The sequence below is a fragment of the Merops nubicus genome, unplaced genomic scaffold (assembly GCF_000691845.1).
Source record: "Merops nubicus isolate BGI_N331 unplaced genomic scaffold, ASM69184v1 scaffold29350, whole genome shotgun sequence".
NCBI classification, from domain to species: Eukaryota; Metazoa; Chordata; class Aves; order Coraciiformes; family Meropidae; genus Merops; species Merops nubicus.
In genome coordinates, this window is record NW_008585316.1 from 180 (window position 1) to 19,788 (window position 19,609).

Below are 19,609 nucleotides of genomic sequence, written 5' to 3' on the forward strand. Positions count from 1 at the left end.
CCTCCCAGTTCCCTATGGCAGAGTACCAGTCAGTATGTGCAAACTCTTAAATTCCTAGAAAATGTCAGAAGCTATTATCACAACTGCCTTTGTAAGAGACTTGGTAATGGCTAACACTATAAAAAGCGGAAATGTCCCATCCCATGAAGCAGGAATTCTTCCTTACTACCACTGTGGCTTATTTGATGGGCCCGTAGGTCTTAACCAAAAATGAAACAGAATGCACAGAGAAGCTGGGAGGCACAGAGACTATAGAAGCATGACTCATTTCAGAACTGGGCATGTCTTTGATATTTAGTTAATCCTTCCACTGCCTCCCCAGCAAAACTGGTGAATTTCCCACTCCGCTGAAAAGGAACTGGCTGGAAATGAGAAAGAAGGACATGAACCCCTACTAAAGGATAAAATATTTTGGGAAAAAAAAAAAAAAGAAAAGAAAAGTAAGAGAGTGATGCTATTTGCAACACTCACTGTAAGAAAATTAAGTTGTAAAAAATTGTAATCGCCTGAAAAAAAAAAAATTATGTTGTCCCTGAATATGCAGAATCAGATTCTTTAAGAAGAGTAGAACCAGGTCATAATAATCAGCTTAAAAATAAGTCATCCTTTGCAACATAAAAATAAGTTGTTTCCATGTAGATACAGTTTTATAAAAAACAGGATTAAGGCATATTACAGAAATATAATGGTTTGCATTTTTATTTAATTTTTGCATTTTATCTAATTTTTTCTTTAATCTAGAGGTCAGATGACCTGCTCCCTCAAAGACTCCCAGGAAGTGACAAGCGAGTAAGGCTGTCACATCTGCCCTAAGTTATGTTTTGGAAAGTCTGGACAGGAGCTGTTGGGAGACTCTTGTCTGGCTTCCCTCATCCTTCCTCTTGTTCTGCTCCAGCTGCAGGGCAGTGGCAAGGAAATCCGCTTCTTCTGAAATACCCCTGCCTGCTTTGGAGCCGAGCTGTCCCGAGATATAGTAGGTGCAAAAGATCACTCATAGATGGCTGAGATGAAACAGACTGATTGGGATTTTTTACCTCCCAAAGCATTTCCAAATTTCATTTATCACCTGACAAAAGTGTAAGCCTAGAACTCCTGCCAGCTCTGTCTGTTGTGGCACAGTTCTTGCTCACCCAGACACCTTTCCTCATCCTAAAGCAGCCATGAACTTTGGTGTGACTGACTCTGTTAGACGATGCCAGCAAATTAGCTCTGGCGAGTCAGGATCTGTTTGCAAGCCAGGGTCTCTGCTGAATTTACAAAATCGCCAGGGAGTGAGAAGCATGAAGCTGGCATGGCTGCTGCTTCCTCTTTTGCTCAGTTTGAGGGTACAGACAAAACCGTGGACGCTTGCTTGCAGCGTGGAGTGGGCTTTGCTTCGCACACTGCCTTTCACTGCCTTCCTTCTCTCGCTGTTAGTCTTCGTCACATCTCCCAAACAGCAGCCAGGACCGTGCAAACGCTCCGCCTGCGAGTACGGAACCCGAACATCCAGCACTGCCAGCCCCCTGCCAGCACGGGGCTCACTCTGCTTTAATTGAAAGCAACCGTACTTGCAGTTAAGCACGTGTTTAAGAGTTGCGATTTAAAAGTGCTTAAACTAGTGTAATCCACTGGCCAAAACATGGGCTTGAGTTCAGGGAACCAAAAAATCTAACCATGGAGGAAAGGAGAACATAAAAAATTAATTTTAAGACTCTTGGCTTCTTTTCTTAAAACACATCTGCATATTGCTTTTATAGCAAGGATTTGGAAACAAAAGCCATGCATAAAAAGAGCAGATGTTTTATCCTGGTGATGTTTTCTGCTTGAAGAGCATGAGATTCTTTCCCTAAAAAAAAGAAACATTTCAGGGCTGCTATTAACTTCACACATGAAGTAGCCCCTTGCAATGGCTCCTGACACAAGCACCATACCCAGACAGAACGTGTTTTTCCTACCTCATGACACAGGGAAACCATACACAGTTACAGGCTGTTTAGTTTTTGCAAAATCCAGGAGACTCAGGCTTAACATGTGCTGAACAGTCATGAGGGCTTGTTTCAAGAGATGCCAGCCGTTATATAAAAGCCATTTTTTTGGTGCTGGTTAAGTAGTTCTAGACAGGCATTTGTCTGCAAGAGAAGTAGCTGGAATGGAGAAAGAAGTTTATTTTCCAAAAATGAAAGCTAGATTTTTTTCCAGGACTTCTTTTACTCTACCCATGTTCAGCTAACGTGTTCTGAGAGTGTAATTTAATATTTGCTTTCATCTGAATGTCTTTGCAGCATACAAAATTGTTAAACGTTTTAAGCGTAAAAGCCTTTCTCCAAATCCTGTGTGCCTTGAAGCACCCCCTCTTCCAACTAGCCTAATGAAAGCTGTTAGTTCTTGTTACTGATCTTCCTTTCTCATACCCTTAGCCCACCACGCTACAAAAACACCACTGAAATCACACTGCTGAAGAGACCCTACGTGCATTTTCAACCGCAAGTTTTACGCAGAAAAAGCCCTTGTATTTCAGAGAAGGATTTTGCTTGTGAAAAACAGATCCTAAGGGCTGCCATCTGGTCTGATTAGCCAGATCTACCACAACCCACTGGCCGAACTGTACTCTACATCTCCCAGGGAAGAATTTGAATACGCCCGCTTAACATCTTTGTAAACTGCAAAGACATCACACACCACATATGTGAGGAAGCATGGAAGGAGTGATGTTGGTGCACCCCAAGCCTGCTCAGTGCTAAGGAAGGGGGCACTGCACGCTGCAATGACTAGAAAATTTTTTTCAAAGGTGCATTTCTGACCTGAACTATAAAGCTGTTAGAAATACACCCATTTGAGTGGCAGTGCACTGCAGTGGTGGAGCCAAGGCACAGGGCTCACAAACCCACTGGCATTATTAGCCACACCAAATGTCCTCCCAGAGCCATGTGGTGTGGGACCTGTTGTGCAAAAGCCATGGGCTGAGCCTTTCAATAGCCATTTTTTTAACCCTTTATTTAATGCTGAATTATTATTTCCTTCTGAGAAAGAAATATACTCTTTAGCCTAGAAAAGGTGATGATTTTGGAGCAGTAAAAGTGAGCTGGCACACCAGCAGGGAAGCCAGGCATAACTGCATGATCCTCCAGCTAAGGTCCCAGATGGGAGACATAACCAGGAGGAACACGGTGTCCAGAACACTGTGTTTGCCAGAAAATCACTTGCTTGCCAGGAAGGCATTTATTTCTCAACACTCCAGGACACCACAGGAAGAGGAGATGGTCTTGCCAGGAGCTCAGCACCACTCACAGTAGGAATGAGGCATATTTTTATTCCCCAGGCTTTTTGTACTTACGTATAACATCTTATGCTCATTATGTCCTTCATGACTTCTCCAGTCATAACATCAGATGTCAAATTTCACTGTAGGATGGCATGTGCTTTCAGCATGAGTGTCAGTGGGAAAAGGCATTTGTTCACAGAAAGGAGTTTATAAACATGCTATGGCACTCTTGTTTATCCGATTTATGCTGAGATATCCCAGACACTTAAGGGCAGAAGCAAACTAGGATGCACACACACACCTTGCCTCTGCCAGAAGTGTCCATATTTCACAGGGGCAATAATAGATCTTTCTAGATAAGAAGTTGAAAATTCTTTGCTCTATCTGAAGTGCTCCTTTTATTCTATGCTCTAAGCTTTCCTTAACATTTGATAGTGTTGTTAGCATTGCCGTAGTGCTGATGATTTAAACAGAAGATAAAAATGGATTTTTTATTTTGCATTTCTTCTCTCCAGTAATCCTTCAAAATATTGCTCTGCGTTAAGAGGCAAAGTGGGATTTACAGACCAGCTTAATGGTACGATAGAAACAAACCAGGTTAGGTCAAGTCAGGTTAGGTTAGGCTAGGTCAGGTTAGGTTGGGCTAGGTTAGGCTAGGCTAGGCTAGGCTAAGCTAGGCTAGGCTAGGCTGGGTGAGGAGCAGGGGAAATGGAGTGGAGATATTTGGGGTTAGAAGCTCCTTTCTCGGGAAGCGCAGTGTTGTTCCTGCTTAGAGCTACATATGGTGACGTCGTGGGGTGGGGGAAGAGGAAAGAGGAGGGGTGATCTCCTAACAAACAGCTGTTGCAGCTGTAGAGAGAAAAAAGGAGAAAGATCAGGAGCAGCAGCAGCAACACGACGCCTGCAACAGGTAACATCTCTTAGGCACAGGTGACCTAGGCTGCTCAAATGAGAAAAGGTAGGAGGAGAAAAAGAGGGTTGGGATGTGCCTGTGAGATAAAAGTGTATCTTTTGTACCGGCTCTCAGCAGCTTTCTTCTTCCTGAGCTACAGCGCTTGCAGCTTGTCACGGGGCGGGGAAGGATAGAAGTTCAGACCAATGTGACTTAAAAGGAAACTGTGTCAGCAGAGGGGCTTTTTCATCAGACCTTTCCTAGAGAAAAATAAAAGAAAAAAAAAAGGAAGATCAGTCTCTGGTTTCAGTGCGAGGGTTGCTTCCTCATGTGCGGGCAGCCAGGACGGGCTCACGGGAAGGCAGCGGAGCGCAATAGCCCTGCAGGCAGGGAAGTGCTCAGCTCACACAGGCCCGGGTGCGACCCCCCCTGAGAGAGACTCGAGAACGCCTTTCTCCTGGCACCTTGCAAGGGACGCCTAACCAGGGCAAGGGTTGCCCCGGGCTGGGTGCCGCTGCCGTGTCGACACCTTAGCTCAAGGGGGACACGGTCCTGACCACTCTCTGGTGTCTCCTGCCTCTGTACCTACCTCTGGTGATAGCTACCACGGAGACACACTGAAGACCCTCACGCTAAAAATAATAAAATGCAACAATTATGTGATTTTTCTTCTATTTTTAGAAATACATTGGTCTTTGCAAGACAAAACTGTATCATCGGTAAAATCTCTGCTGGTGGATAAAAGGGAAAAGAGAATGTTTGGGGCCGTGCTGCTGTGTGTGCTAGTTCTGAGTGATCTTATGTTTTATCTTGCTTCCTAGGTTTTGAGCCCAGAGAGAAAGGAGATAAAGTTTTCCCCTAAGCAAAGTTGATCCTAAATATGACAAATGCATCTGTAGAATTTCAAGATATTTGGTATAAAATCAGTTGCAATAAATTGTGGAACCGACAGCTGAAACAATAGATGTCAGATCCAGCCTTCTGGGTCTCTGTACTGCAAGCCCCTCGTCTGTTTCTTTCTCCTGTCACCAATGCAGGCAGAGTACTGAAATGTGCAGTGCTGCCCCAACGCCTTCAAGTGAAAGCAACTTGAAAGCATTTAAGTACATCACACTACAAGAAAATGCAGCAGCGAGTCCATTTTACAAACGAGGCACCACAGAGGCTAAGTGAGGTTTGAAAGGTCAGCCAGCAAGTCAGGAACTGAACAGCTACCTACTGGGTTGCTACTCAGTGACTTATCTTCAACGGTACTGCAGAAGCAAGCTCTGTGATGTAAACGTGCAATGATGCTTGCTTTGAGTCAAGGGGAGCAGGAAACCTAATTAAAGCCCATCTCTTCTGCAAGTGACCTTTCAAATAGAAGAAAACAGCTGAATTTTGTGTTGTGATGCAAAACTGTTAGTGAAATAAGGTATCAGTCTGCCTCTGGTTCTTTAGGCACAGAGGTCAGTCTTTCGATGAGAAAGACCTTTGGGAACAGTTACACTTCAGTTTCCTTTGATGACATTCAAATCACCTTTTATTGTCTGCAGATTTCTTCACTTCTCTTAAAGGCTTCTGATTGGTCTCAGGTGCTTGCTGTGTGGGAATTAACAGAGTGAAACTCCATTTTGAGACCCAGGCTGTGCCTTCACACAGTGGGGAGCATCACCAAGTGGGGGAGCAGTGTTGCTCACGGCTCTGAGTCTGGCACCCTCCTCCAGGTAATGCTGGCATGCTGCCTGTCAGCACATCTCTACACTCCATGGGGACTATGGGGCACTCCATAAAAGCCAGCAGTGTGTATACATTCCAGTAGTCAAAAGTGCATTTTAATGATGCCAAGTTTTAACGTGCAACGGCCACCATATTGCCAAAACACTAGTGTGAAGCTGCATTTGCAAATGTCCTCTTGGTTACACCCTGTTTAGCCAAGATTAAGCGGCTTAAGGATCGTAAATACAACAATTCTCCAGCCAGCCAATGGATAAACAGCTCAGAAAATAAACCCAAATCACTGAGAAACAAGTTCTGAGGAGGAGAGGCAGACGTAGCGAACTAAACTTCGTAGGGAGAGAGAAACCATACGCTCTGCCTGCGTCCTGTGCAAAGCCCACGTGGCAGCATCAGACCAAAGAGACTGGCAGAGGTGCCACCTAGAAAGCTTCAAGATTTTTGTAACTTCCACATTCATTACAGTAACTCCCATCAATCCAGCAATAAGTCTGTTTCTTAGAACAATGTTCTTAATTTTGGAGCTTTTGTAACGTACAGTGTTCCTTTTTTATTTAAAGGACTATGAGTGTCATTCGGTAATCAAGCAGATGGGATTTTGGGTCAATATTTACAGAGCTCACTGGACTTTAGTCCAATTCAGTTGTACCATATTTTTCCCAAAAGGAGTGTTAATGGAATACATTCCTTTGTTTGCATCCTCATGTGTCTTATTTTCATAGTATCAAGGGGCACTGATGTCTCTTGCTAGGTAAATTATGCCAACAAATCTGTCTGTGCTTACAGAAGTGATGATATGAATAGTAGCCATACTACATAGCAGGAGGAGAGAAAAAAAAGACATTTTCTGTGACCTCCATGGGGTATACTTAGATTAAAATTTCAGAAGATCAGTTTATCTACATCAATTTACAGAAGTGTGTATTGTGGATTATGGTCTTGAAATTCACCATGCTTGTTAATGTACAGATAAAAATGAGACGAAGTTTGGTGCCAGAGACATATCACATGAACTCACTGTATGAAGGGGCAGCTTAAAGAGACCCTACTACTTATTTGGGCAGAAAATTAATTGGTCAAACACAGGAGGTAAATTCTAAAACAGAATTAACAAACTCATTTGCTGAAAAGGTAGGCAATCTTTTTCATACCTGGAGGACACACAATCCTCTCTCTCTGGAATAAGTTAGAGGAAAATATTTTTATGGGAAAGTGAAATCAAGTATCTCCAGAGCCTGTGAAATTTTGCCAGAAGTCAAATTACCTATGAAAATCATGTTAGAATAGATAAGAAAGTAATGTATCCAGCACTGAATGGTGTCTTCAGTTACTTTTTCCTCTGGAGACACAAATTTCACTTTATGATGACAGATAACCCTAATCACTGGTGGAAACTCAGAATTTTTTCCTGGGCATATCCTAGGTATGCCAACAAAGGCAGCCTTTGATCCACTAGGGACAAACTACTTATATTACTGCTCTGTGACCACTGACAGACACAGACAATTTTCATGGATCTATTTAAATTTCATCCCTTCTCCTTTGGTTTCTGCCAACATGTTCACAGGTTAAAAAGCTTGAATGCTGTAGTAAGTTGTACAGTTTGCTGTATCATTTCTACTTCCACAGCTCTACCATGAACACCTACCTCTTTGTGTATGACTTAACACAATTCTGTGGACATTCGTGGATATTTACAAATATGATCATCAGATTCATGTCATTTGGAAAAGGTAGGGTTCCTTGTATATTTTCCTTAAACTTTTTAAGAGGCAGTGACACACAGAAAGATCAAACTAGAGATAAAGTTAGGATTCTAAATAGGTGTCTGTCCAATATCTTGGGGCTGTAAATTCAACTAGAAAAACCTTCTTTCTTCCATTAAAAAGATGAACAAATTACCAGTACCTATGTTCTGCCTGTATCACATCAGGAGTGAAGCTCTTGTTTTGCTGATGAGCTTTAATATTCAGCAGTGTGTTAGTACCATTTGACTTAGACATAGACCTAAACGTGTCTAAAGGTCCAGTCATTATGGTAAATGTTAATCTTAGTAAGCCACTAGGAAGGAATATCTTTGTGGTTATTGCACATGACTCTCTAGCTTCAAAAACATTACAACATATTTCTCTTTCTGTTGTCTGGGTTAAGGCACAAAAATAGAAAAGTAGTGACTGGAAATGTAAAATTATTTAAAATGGTGGATAGTTGTAGGCACACAAAACACCTCCTTTGTGGTCTTCTTGTTTTTGGAGGTGGCAGGGGTGCAGATACAGGCAGGAACTCAACATCTCCTCATGTTTATACATTCTTCATACAGTTCCTCAACACTTTCTCATATCAGAAATATCCTGAAGTAGTATCTCTAGACCAGCACATCCTGTAGGGTGTTCGCCAGTGCATCAAGTATAGGGGATCTTTTCTCAGCTTCCTGCCTCTGTGTCAGAGCCACAGAGAGTGGACTGACTGCTCCCCACCATGAAGCTTTGCTTCTGCTACCCAAAAGTTTGATAGCATGTGAATTTTTATTTCTTGTCATGCCCAGACCTAACAAAGCAAGAGCAAACACAGTAGTTGGCCCACACTACTATATAATCAACCTCTAATTTTCCTCTTCACTTTATCTGTAGATTCGTTGGCCGACACATTTTACTCCATAGGACTTGTAATGCGCCTTTGCCAGTTGTTGTCTGTACTGGAGATCCTACACATCCTCATTGGCATTGATAGAAGCCGCCTCTTACCCAGGTTTTTGCAAGTAAGTCCATTTTCTAAGACCTTCCTTCCGTGACCTGCACACTTTAGTCATGGCTGCAAACTCAACTGCTCTGGGTGGTCCACCTGCACCCTCCTGCAGGGAGTTTGGCCTGCTAACCGTGTGCTGACTGCAGGGATGGAGCCCTCTGAACTGCTCTCTCAGCAGTTTTTATTTGAGACTGAAACCGAATAGTCAGTGCCCCACAACCAGCCCACAATAGCAGGAACCTGCAAGATGTCCAGAGCAGGGGCCACCTGCAGAAATGGAACAGCCCTCATTTCTAGGGTGTCACAGCTGGCTAGGGGTACTACCTCCCCAACCAACTTGTTTACAGCTAGAAGAAAATGTTTTAAAGCCTGAGTTTCAGTAGCTAATGCTTTTCCATGCCATTCCCTCAGTGACAAATACACATTCATTTTGTAGACAATTCTGTGGGCAGTAAATGGATGGCAGTGAGAAAACCATCAGCACGTCAAGCCTCCTGAAGCAGGGTTTGCTGGTGGACATGGGGTGTGGAAGGAAAAGAAGCTATTAGAGAAATTAAGGGACTGAAGAAGAATTAATGCTGGGAGAAAGAAAGGAGAATGGGTGCAAGGGTCTCTGCCCTCTCAAACCCAGACGTGGGCCCATTGTGGGCAACATCTAGAGGTTCTGATGCTGTTAACAGGGCATATGTTCAATTGTAGGCAGAAAATCAGTCAGAAGATCACATGCTATAGCAGAAACCAAGATGACTTTCTGACATTTTCCTTACCACACTCTTGTTTTCTGTTGGGAGTGAATCTCAGGGTTTGGTATTTTTCTTAACGCATTGGAAAAAGTAAAAACATTGACTTGAGTTTACCTTCAAACCTTTCTAATCCTTTGTATTTGAATAATGGTGAAACTTGATATTGCTTTCAGCAGTCAGAAGGTAGAAGACTAAGAGTGGTTAGTTATGTTTTTAGTTTTCTGGATAGCCCATTTTTTTTTTTCAAGTGACATATTGCATGAGTAAAGATGTTCCTCTTTTTAAACCTCCATTAGAAATTCATTGACTAACCAGATATCTGTTCTTTATGCTGCTCAGTATAAGCATGGTAGTAAATTCATCAAAATGCAATTAACTCTTTTTCCCTGCCTGAATCTACATGTTTTTACACTAATCTATGAAAAAGTATTCTATTTGAAGTACCCTGTCACAAATCTCACATCAGCTCTTGGAGAGAAGATCAGGCTGCTAATAGTAATCAAAGCAAGGCTTGCCCTGGCAGCGTTTATACATTCCCCAACCCTGACATAGTCTGTTCCTTTCCAACCCAGCCCTACAGAGCCAGAGATCAGGGACGCCTGCACAAACACTGCTCTCTGTCACCACAAGATATGAAATGGATATTCTGAGAAAGAAAACTGTGACCTTTCTTGGGCACTGCCATTACTGCAGTGCTCTCCAGGGCTGCAGGCAGAAGGTGGGTGAGGAAATGATGCAGCACTGTGACTCCGAACATTTGCCTCGTAATGAAGATAGCTTTGGATCCTTACTTTCTTCTTTCTCATTGCAAGTACAACTTTCTTGCCTTGATGTTAGCAGTGATCTCATGCTGTCCAAGCAAAGTGTAGAAGCTCTTTGATGTAGCCTCCACTTTCAGTTGGGTTGCGTTGCTTTTGCTGTGAGAGTGCAGGTTAAACAGTTGTGTGCCAACAGTACTCCCATCTGCCTTGCCACACTTTCCTCCTTGCTTCTTAGGGAAAAAAAAAAGATATGTTTTCCACAATGAACTGAGGAAGGACAGTTAGTTAAGAGATGCTTACCTCACTGCAGCCTACTGGACTACTGCACATAATTAGGGCACCAGTAAAGCTGCAAGAACTTGATAGTGGTTGCTCTGTTCTGCGTTCCCACCACCTGTTCTTACTCCAAGCTTAGGACATCCCTCAGGCCATGCACACACAAGCACTCCCACAATGAAGTTCACCTTAGGTTCATCTCGGCTCACCTTCACCATCACATGAGACGTTCATCTCATCTCCTCTGGCAATGTCAGGGAAGCATATAGATGGAGATAATGCCACCTTGAAAAAAAAGCATGCTGTGAAAGGATCCCTGTGGTAGCTGGTTGTTTTGTAGACATTATAGCAGATACAAGATTTAAGCAGGGTTTGAATGATGGATTTCTGCCTAATACTCCATTTACTGTGGTTTAGTAGCATGTACAAGGAACACTTTGAGGTACATATTACAGATAGTGGAAAGGCAAACTCAGAGATGGTTTCTGGAAAAACCCATTCAAGATGGCCTCACAGAGGCACAAGGTCTCAGGCCATAAGGCACCTAAGAAGGCCAAGGCCAAGTCACACCATGACAGACGAGTCCTGTGTGATGAAAAGGGAGGGTCACCAAGTTGTTGCAGAGGTATGTCTCTCAGGACATTTGCAGCTTGAATGATCGTGAGGAAAACAGGAGAACATGCTGTATGTCATTGCAGCTGCCAAAACAGAGGGTAATGTAATTTAGTAGTCTGGCCAGGGAGTAATGGCTGATGGGACTAGCATCCGTGCCCTAGCAAGGGAGACAGTAGGACAGAGATGTGAAAAGAGTGGTCTTTTTGCAAACAAAACACCAGCTCTTCATCTTGCACGAACAGAATTGCACTTACCAGAACAAAAGCAATGTACTATGGCTTTGTGATACAAACACTAACTCTGAACCTATTCTAAATATTTAGCAGCACTTTTCTTACTTTTTTTTTTTCCTTTAAACACTTACTAAATCAAAGAGCTATGTACGGTTTCAGGTACCAAGTACAATACTACACAGTCATGGTTACTAAAAACTGGAAATGAATGTGTTGTCTGCTCTTGCTCTATCCCCAGCTAGTCTAATTTGCTCTGTTTCACTTACTTGCTTCAAATGCCCAGGCTGCCTTGTGGAAATTTATGCCATTCTACAGAACTTGCTGTATCCTGTGAGAGACCAGTGCTGGGAGAAGGAGGAAATTCCAGTTTGATTTTAACACAAAGAACAAGAAGGAATGAAAAATGAAACCATTGTATTTGTGTTTTGTGAGGTGTCACCACACACTTCCTTTTTATGAACATGAAAACATAGGACTTCTAGTTTTGCATCTTTTTTTTTTAATTTTTTTTTTTTTTAAGCAAGGGAGTAGCAACAGAGAATCCCATAATTTCATTCATGCAAGGACAGTTGATCCTTAGAAAAAATGAGCTGTGGCTGAGCAGCAATGCATGCTTTCAATATATATGTGTATATATGTATGTACATATACACACACTTTTACATATGGATACATGTGTCTATTCATAGATGAACATGACCTCACGTATATATATGTATACAGAAGTTTTTATAGGGAACACAATATCCGCAGACATTTAGTGGAATCTCTTCTTCTTTAAGCAGTGCCTTGCCTTGTCACCTGATGAAAAAGTCCTCAGCCTCTGAGTAACCCCTGCATCTACCTGCCATTGGTGTGGGTTACCTAAAGGTATGAGTGCTATGAAAGAAACATCTCTCATATTAGCAATGTGGCAGAACTCTCTCTCCCCATCCCAGGCCAATTTCAGGTTTGGTAACAAGGTGCCCACACAACCAATGCTGCGTTCTTTTACCACCCTTCAACAAAATTTTAACTCGGGCTCTATTTTCTTCATTCCCTGCAGCACACAATCCCATTCGATGCTCACACTGTTTTTACCTTTGTTTTTATTTCCCTCTTGTGATGGTTGTACCACCACGCTTCTCCTAACTATGTTGTATCTGGTTTCAGGTCCTGCATCTCTGCTTCCAGTTCCCCCATTTTCTTGCCAGGCTTCTCAGCATCAGTGTACACACAGAGAACATTTTACCTCCCACTCTCTCTTTCCTGACCTCTCTATAACGAAGTTCGTCAGCACCTGACCTTCTTAGAAATCAGTTCCTCAGTTAGGGACCAATGGGATCAGCAGCACAAAATGACAGTTAGGGCAGGGTGAGAAGCAGCAAAACCATTTTTATCTGCTGTAGCCCCTCAGTGCTTTTCAATATAAGGAACCACATCCCTCGGGGATGGATATGCTCTTTTTCTGTACAAAAAATTGCTGTCACGTAACTTTGCTGAATAGTGAAGTGATGGCTGCTTTATTTGACAGATGTGGTTTGCAAAAAAAAAAATAAAATCTGTAGACAAAAGGTTTTGCACAGGAACCAGTAAACATTATGGAGCAAATCTACCACACAAACCTGCTGAGAGGCCAAGTTCTTATTTCGTTTCAGGTGGGAGTAAGGGGAAGGGGAAAACCGGTGCAGAAGAATGACTGTGCTTATAAAAAACATGTTAATCTGTTTTCATTTCATGACTTTTCACTGACTTGACATCTTAACCCATACAATCCTTAAACCTAAGGTACTTTATGAAGGAGATGGCAGTAGGTATTAAAAGCCCCACTGAAGCTATACCAGTTTATACCAACTGAATAGATGCATGTTTTCTCCCCCAGCACTTTCAAGCAGTGTAGATCAGAGTGAACAGGTATTGTTCTGTGAGTGTCACAAGCAACTGTTGGCACTAGTGAATATTTATTTTACAGGGCAGGGAGTGGATCTTGATAGGAAACTTGTCCAAGAAAGCTGCAAAAAGCCACATTGTTCTTTTATTTCTTGAGCTTTAATGTGGCCCAAGTATTTTTTTTAACCAGGAGACACCGCCCATTTAATCCACTTTTCTATCTTTGCATTTGTAAAGCCATACATTGTGGGTTGGATAAGGTTCAACCACTAGAAAAATGTTATTACATAAACATTATGGCAATAATTCCCACAAATGACAAGTTCAAATCCACCTCTACTAGACAGCAACAAGGAGAAAAGAAACATGGAATTCGACTTTTCCCCCTCCTCCTTTCTGCAAAACTTACGTGTGAGATATCTGTTTGGGACGCAGGTCTCCAGGCTGTGCAAAACCAAGCTGGGGCTGGGAGATGAGCACTGCCGGGCATACTACCCACCCAAGGACCCTCTGTATCCCATGGCAGCCTACAATTAAGGAAGCTTACCCCCACCAGCCCTCCGGGCACCAGGGTGCACTGGGAGAAGTCCTTGCTCCTGTGACCTCAGCAAGCTGATCCACAGGTTTCCTGGGATACAAACCCAGGTTGTTCCTCTTGGCAAGCCAACCTCCACCCTTACCATAGTAGATCTATGACGCTGCAGCCAACAGTTTTCAGTTCCCCGAGCTGCAGGCCCACAGGGCTTAGAGCAAAAGAAGACCAAGAAGTGAAATATCGACCGCAGCATTTGTGTAAAGCAAATCGGATTCACCTGTAGCCTCCAATTTCAGTAAACGGGCACAGAAATGAGAGCTATAGAAGGTACTACCTGAATTCACAATTCTTTTTTTTTCTTTTCAGATCACTGAGAGAATAATTGTTTTATTTGTTGTGATCAACAGTCAGGAAGAAGTTCAAGGGAAATACATTGTGTGTATTTTATTTTTCCTTTGGAATTTATTAGATGTGGTCAGGTAAGTAGTCAATGGCAAAACCACAAGGAGAAAATGGGTCACTCTTGCAAGCAGAACCCCACTCCACAGTCCTCCAGGTTCATTTCATTATTCTGAAATTGGTAGAAAAGCGTATTATTAATTTTAATTAAAAGCTTGGGCCTTATAAGCTACTTACTAATTTTTACAAAAATCCACAGCTGAGAGGCAGTAATTTACAGAAGTTAATCACTGCATTAACATTTGTAGTTCAAGGGCTTTCAACTTTTAAAAAAAAATTTAGAAGGCAATCACAACTAATTGCCAGGAAACAGCAATTTCTGAAACTGATTTACAATCCTATGGCTTTAATGTGTAATTTATTTACTTCTAACATCTCACTGCAGTCCAAGAATGACAGCACAGTAAGATAGCAGCAGAACTTCCTGCTAAGACGGAAAGACTATTCTGGGCTAACTGCGCTGTGCTTTCCAAAAAGCCAAGAGCTCCTGCTGCACAGACTGAGGATTTTGTTGTAGTAGGGCATATATCACACTGCATGGACATGAAGCAAAATGGATAGGACTACAATTCAGGGTGTTCACCTCAAAAATTTTGTAGGGTATAAGATAACCAGTAACTCCCTGTGGTAAAAGTATAATGGTGCAAATTCCGTATTACTGACTTTTGCATTGGTATCTGAAGTCGGCAACATTTCTCAAATGCAACTTAAAGCCTCTATGGACCTCAGTTTGGAGACTTACAGCAGGGAAAACACAGGGAATTAAGAAGCATTTTAACAAGAGCAAATTTTCTATGTGAGAAAATTTTCTTCTTTATCCTTTTTCTTTCTGCTAATACAGCTTTTTGCTATATTAAATACATTGGTTTGGGCACTGAATGCAGAATATGGTTTTAGGCAGAAATTAAATGGATGTTTTAAAAGAGATCTGAAAAAGCACAAGTGTCAGGTAGGACTGATAAAGATTTTTAAGTCAGCTTCAGGGTATTTGTATTACATGAGTTAATAAACTATTACTTGCATTACTTATTTACATTATTCCTCATCCAATTTCTTTTTGAAGATTGTAAAGCTAAAATAGTACAACCTAATCTCAAATGAAAAGGTTCTGTGCAGCTGGAGAGAGGTCAAATGTGCAGACAATACTGGCTATAAAGTTCTGTCCGTTCATTAACAGTCCTATCCACTCACCCTTATTTTCCATCATCGCTGAAGAACACAGTCCAGCATCACAGTAGTAACAGTGTCTATTTAATAGGCAAGATACTGCAATCTATAGCAGCAAATGACCAAATCAAATAATAATCCATATTACAACTCATAGAGATTTAAAATTCTTCCCTGATTTATTTTACAGTATCTGTGCCATGTTCTTGCATCTCAAACAAACGGTCATGCCTGAAAGTGTACAGGAATCTATCCTGCCCCTTAGCCACCTAGTCTTTAAGTATTACAAGTTCTTCCACAGTTTTTCAGGGACATAAATATCCTGTGCATTATGTTTAATGACACACTGAGAGAAAATTCTGCAAGGTTTTCTGTATCTGATCTTTCCCAATCACACAATAAACAGCCAAAGGAGGCATACAGAGAAGGAGCAGTTGCTTCCTTTTTGTACTGGGTTGAGATAGGCCTTAAAAGCAACAATAATAAAAAACAGAGACAACTCTGATTTTGCAGAAGGCAGACTTGAGGCAATACGATTTACAGCCTATTGAACTCTTTCACAGTTCAGGAATGATGCAAAAGTAATCAAATGAATATATAAGAAGGGAATACAGAAAGTCTGTTTAATGCTGGTTCTGTCAGAACCAGTGGCTTAAAATTTTATCTCTGGCATGATCACAGGGCAAAAAAGCCTTACAGGTGACCTAAAAATGTGATCAGACCTGTTTCTCTGCTGTTTGAAAAGCTGCTGTATCACTTGTAGATCAAACTAGCTCAGATTACCTCACCTGTGGAGACTCAAGTCCTAGGCATATTCTAGTCTTCCAATGACCAACAGTAACAGCCACAGTAAGAAAAAAACACTGCAATACACTGGAGTGCAACTGATTTTTTTTGCGCCTACTGCCCCTTCTGAGGTCCACGGGAGGGGCAGCTGCTACAGATTAAGTATCTGTGATCACCTTGCTGTTAGCCTCTTCCAGCAGAGGTTTAGCTAGTTCAGCAGCCAGAAAACAGCATGTTCTCAGTCCCCAAGCAACAGGCATATTCTGCCTGCCCCTCTCTGTTGTAACATCCCTACCTGAGATCCATTTTCTGATGGAGCAGTATGAAATCATGCTCATTTCTGATAGAGTCTTCGGGCAGGAGGGATGTATTGCTGTCTGCTGCTCTAGGGTAGTGCCACATACAACTTTCCTGAAACAATGAACCACCTACTTTCAGTCATCAGTTGAAGCCTGAACAAAACTGTCGTGCTACAGCCCTAAAATCTTCTCATACAGGTAGCTCCAAGCTCTTCTGCAATTCCCTGGATTTTTTCAATAATATTCTACTATTTTGAAGACATGACCACTCCTTCTGAGCTCATCTGCTGTTCCTCTTGCTGCAGGTACACGTACAACATGTTAGCAAGGATGGGGATATACTACCTACCACTGACATGGCTCAACTTCTCCCTGTGCATCCTGCTCTATCCTCTCTCAGTTCTGGCTAAAGGTAAGGAGACAGGAAAGGTACCAAAGACTTGCTTCCTTAATAATCTTCAATAAAATTTGATCAGTTCAGTTGTCATTGGTGTTTAAAATATCTCTTTTTGTGTTGCTGAAGTAGTCATAAATGATTATGTACTCTCAGAATAACGTGTAAGCCACTTATTTTTCTCTTTTCTGTACTTTTTTTTCCTTAATAGGGGTACCAGGGGCTTGTCTCTGGGTTTGTTGTTGCCCCCTCTCCCCCTTTTGTTTTGTAAGAATATGGGAAAACATTCATTTTTCTGGGTAAAGCACAAAAATACTCTCACAGAAGACACATGACTTCCCCCATTCCAAACTGATAACACCAGGCAGCAAGTCCTAAACCTGCCTTCTCCCTGGCTGAGCTTGACAGTACTGGCTCAGGCCATGCCTAGCAGCTTACCTTCCTTACTCCAGGAAGTGTGCCCACTGAGACCATATTGAAAGCCGTGCAATGACAGAAGTGCCAGCATTTGCTATTGTATGGGAAATACTTGTTAATTCTAGTTTTAAGAGTGATTAGAACCTCAGAACTACAAAACTGAAGTCAGGGAGAAAACAAAATGTGCAAGTGATATGGTAAATTCAGCAAACAACGTGGCTTGTATCTCTGCCTTAAAGGCAACTGAGTTTTACACGAAGCATTTTGATGACCTTTCACCTCCTTTTGACTAAAGATTTACTACCGTGTTATTTTACAGCGTTTGCAATTTGTGTTTCACTGCCTTATTTTGAATCCTTTGGCACATACTCCATCAAGCTACTGTTTCCATTCGCCTTCTCAATTTACTTCCCCTATGTTCTGAAAATGTACCTGCTAGTGCTCTTTATAGGTAAGTATCTCATCTTCCAGGAAGTTGGGTCTCAACATAACTTGGATGCCTATGGCAACAGAAACAAAAAAAAATCAAATCACAAATGCAGATCAGTACAGGGGAGTTTGTTACCAGATGTTTCAATTTCTGAATACAAATAATTGAATTTGCAAGAGACACTGTGTGTAAAGCATAAACATAAAAAACAAAAATATAAAAATTGCTTCAGTGATCCTGGCCTCATAGCTACTTGCTGCAGTTTGTTTGTTTTTAAATCAATTTCCATTTGATCATACCGTTATTTTATGCAGCCCCTCCTCACTCATTCCTCATAGCTAGTATGAAAAGCTGTATCTAAACGAAGACTTGATTATCCAAATGGGTGAAAAAAGAGCCCATCCCAAAACCTACATGTAAATAGCTTCTCCTTCTCAACAAAACACTTTTGAAAAATTTTAACTGGATTTGGCTGCATTACAGCCAAGTCTTTTTTCTGACAGTGGCCTTAACACTAATTTGAAGAATCTCACCTTTGTGATGCAGTGATCTGTTCCCAGATTCACGGAAGGAATTGTGCAAAGTTGCACAGCTGAAGGCTCATGCTATTCCTTCCAAATGAAGATACTTTGGACTCTACTCCCTTGTTCTTACACTATTTTGTGTTTTGATTCAGGTATGTGCTTTATCATCCAGAACATCCTCTCTGAAAGGAAGGCACACCTAGGGACAGGCAACACCATGAAGAAAAGAAGCTAAATTAATATTTTGTTTGGAAATAAGAAATGTATTCCTGGTGGGCTTCTGCATATCATAGGTTAAAAAGAATTCAGCGAAGATTTTCAATGCAAAATTCCTATCTGCATATAAATTATCTGTCTGTGTGGAATTTTCAGAAAAAGCAGGTTTCTTACAATGCACCTCAAAAATGGAGCAGCTCAAAACAACTAGTTACTTTTGAAAGTTTTGACTCCAAATGGCAGGAGTTTTAAATAAATAATATATTTTTTTCTAATGTTATTAGAGAACTCTGAAAAAAATTGAAAATTACCCCCACTCACAGTCACATTAACAAACCTTATTTTGGTGTTAATTCTTGCCTTATTGGCAACAGATATTCTGTAATGACAATACCATTTAATCTATAAGATTATTTTATATTAGGCCAACATTTGTATGCCTCAGATACATATATATACATACACATATACAAATGCTAAACTGGCTAGACCTGGAACCTCTCAAGGAGCAGAAGCTGGAAACTTCTGGATCTATGAGATTCACATGCTCATTAGCCCCAGGCATTCACAAATGATCTCTCACATTCTGTCCCAACCTTCACTTCTCCAAACAAGATTCAAGAAAATGCAGCTAAATCACAAAGTCAAGTGATCAGGTACTCATCTACTGTATACTCAAGGGGATATTTAAGGGCTAGAAGTAAAATCTTCTAATTTTGTCTGGTAGACACCAGAATATCTTTCCCCAAAATAATTTCCTTCCATGCTGAGGAGCAGACAGATAGGTAAAAGAAGTGTAGTGTAGTCAGGCCAAACATACGTTGCTTTTCAAAGGGAAGCGCATGACTACCAAAAGCTGTGTGCAAAATCCTAGTCATTTTACTCAAGTGCATTACTCCTCATGCTTCTGGAAGACTCTCTATGAATGGAACTAGAACATACTCCCTCCAAACGTTGGAAATAAAGCACATGGAAAGCTGGCGAGTGGGGGAGAGGGGAGGGATGACGACCTTTATCAAGGAGTTTAGTTATAGGATGAAAGAGGGTAGATTTAGAATAGGTATGAGGAAGAAGTTCTTTACTGTGAGGGTAGTGAGACACTAGAACAGGTTGTCCAGAGAAGCTGTGGATGCTGGTTGGATGAGGCTTTGAACAATCTGGTCTAGTGGAAGGTGTCCCTGCCCAAAGCAAGGGGGTTGGAACTAGATGATCTTTAAGGTCCTTTCCAACCCAAACCATTCTGTGATTCTGTGAAAATATAATGATTTTCTCTGTGAAAACATACATA

General features: G+C 41.6%; 1 protein-coding gene across 1 annotated transcript; it reads left to right on the forward strand.

The window, feature by feature from the left end:
• Positions 1–7,487: 7,487 nt before the first annotated feature.
• PTPLAD2 (protein tyrosine phosphatase-like A domain containing 2) lies at positions 7,488–18,618 on the forward strand. The gene is made up of 6 exons (XM_008947232.1): positions 7,488–7,585; positions 8,483–8,610; positions 13,996–14,108; positions 16,646–16,752; positions 17,471–17,602; positions 18,258–18,618. Exons 1-6 carry the CDS (start codon positions 7,489–7,491, stop codon positions 18,338–18,340), a joined length of 660 nt encoding a protein of 219 aa, XP_008945480.1. The 5' UTR covers position 7,488; the 3' UTR covers positions 18,341–18,618.
• The last annotated feature ends 991 nt before the right edge of the window (positions 18,619–19,609 follow it).

Excerpts from the sequence above, each read along its gene's own strand:
- PTPLAD2 (XM_008947232.1), top strand. The coding sequence starts at position 7,489 with ATGAACACCTACCTCTTTGTGTATGACTTAACACAATTCTGTGGACAT. Across the intron at positions 7,586-8,482 it reads ATTCATGTCATTTGGAAAAG|ATTCGTTGGCCGACACATTT; the intron begins GTAGGGTTCCTT and ends CTTTATCTGTAG. Across the intron at positions 17,603-18,257 it reads CCTGCTAGTGCTCTTTATAG|GTATGTGCTTTATCATCCAG; the intron begins GTAAGTATCTCA and ends GTTTTGATTCAG.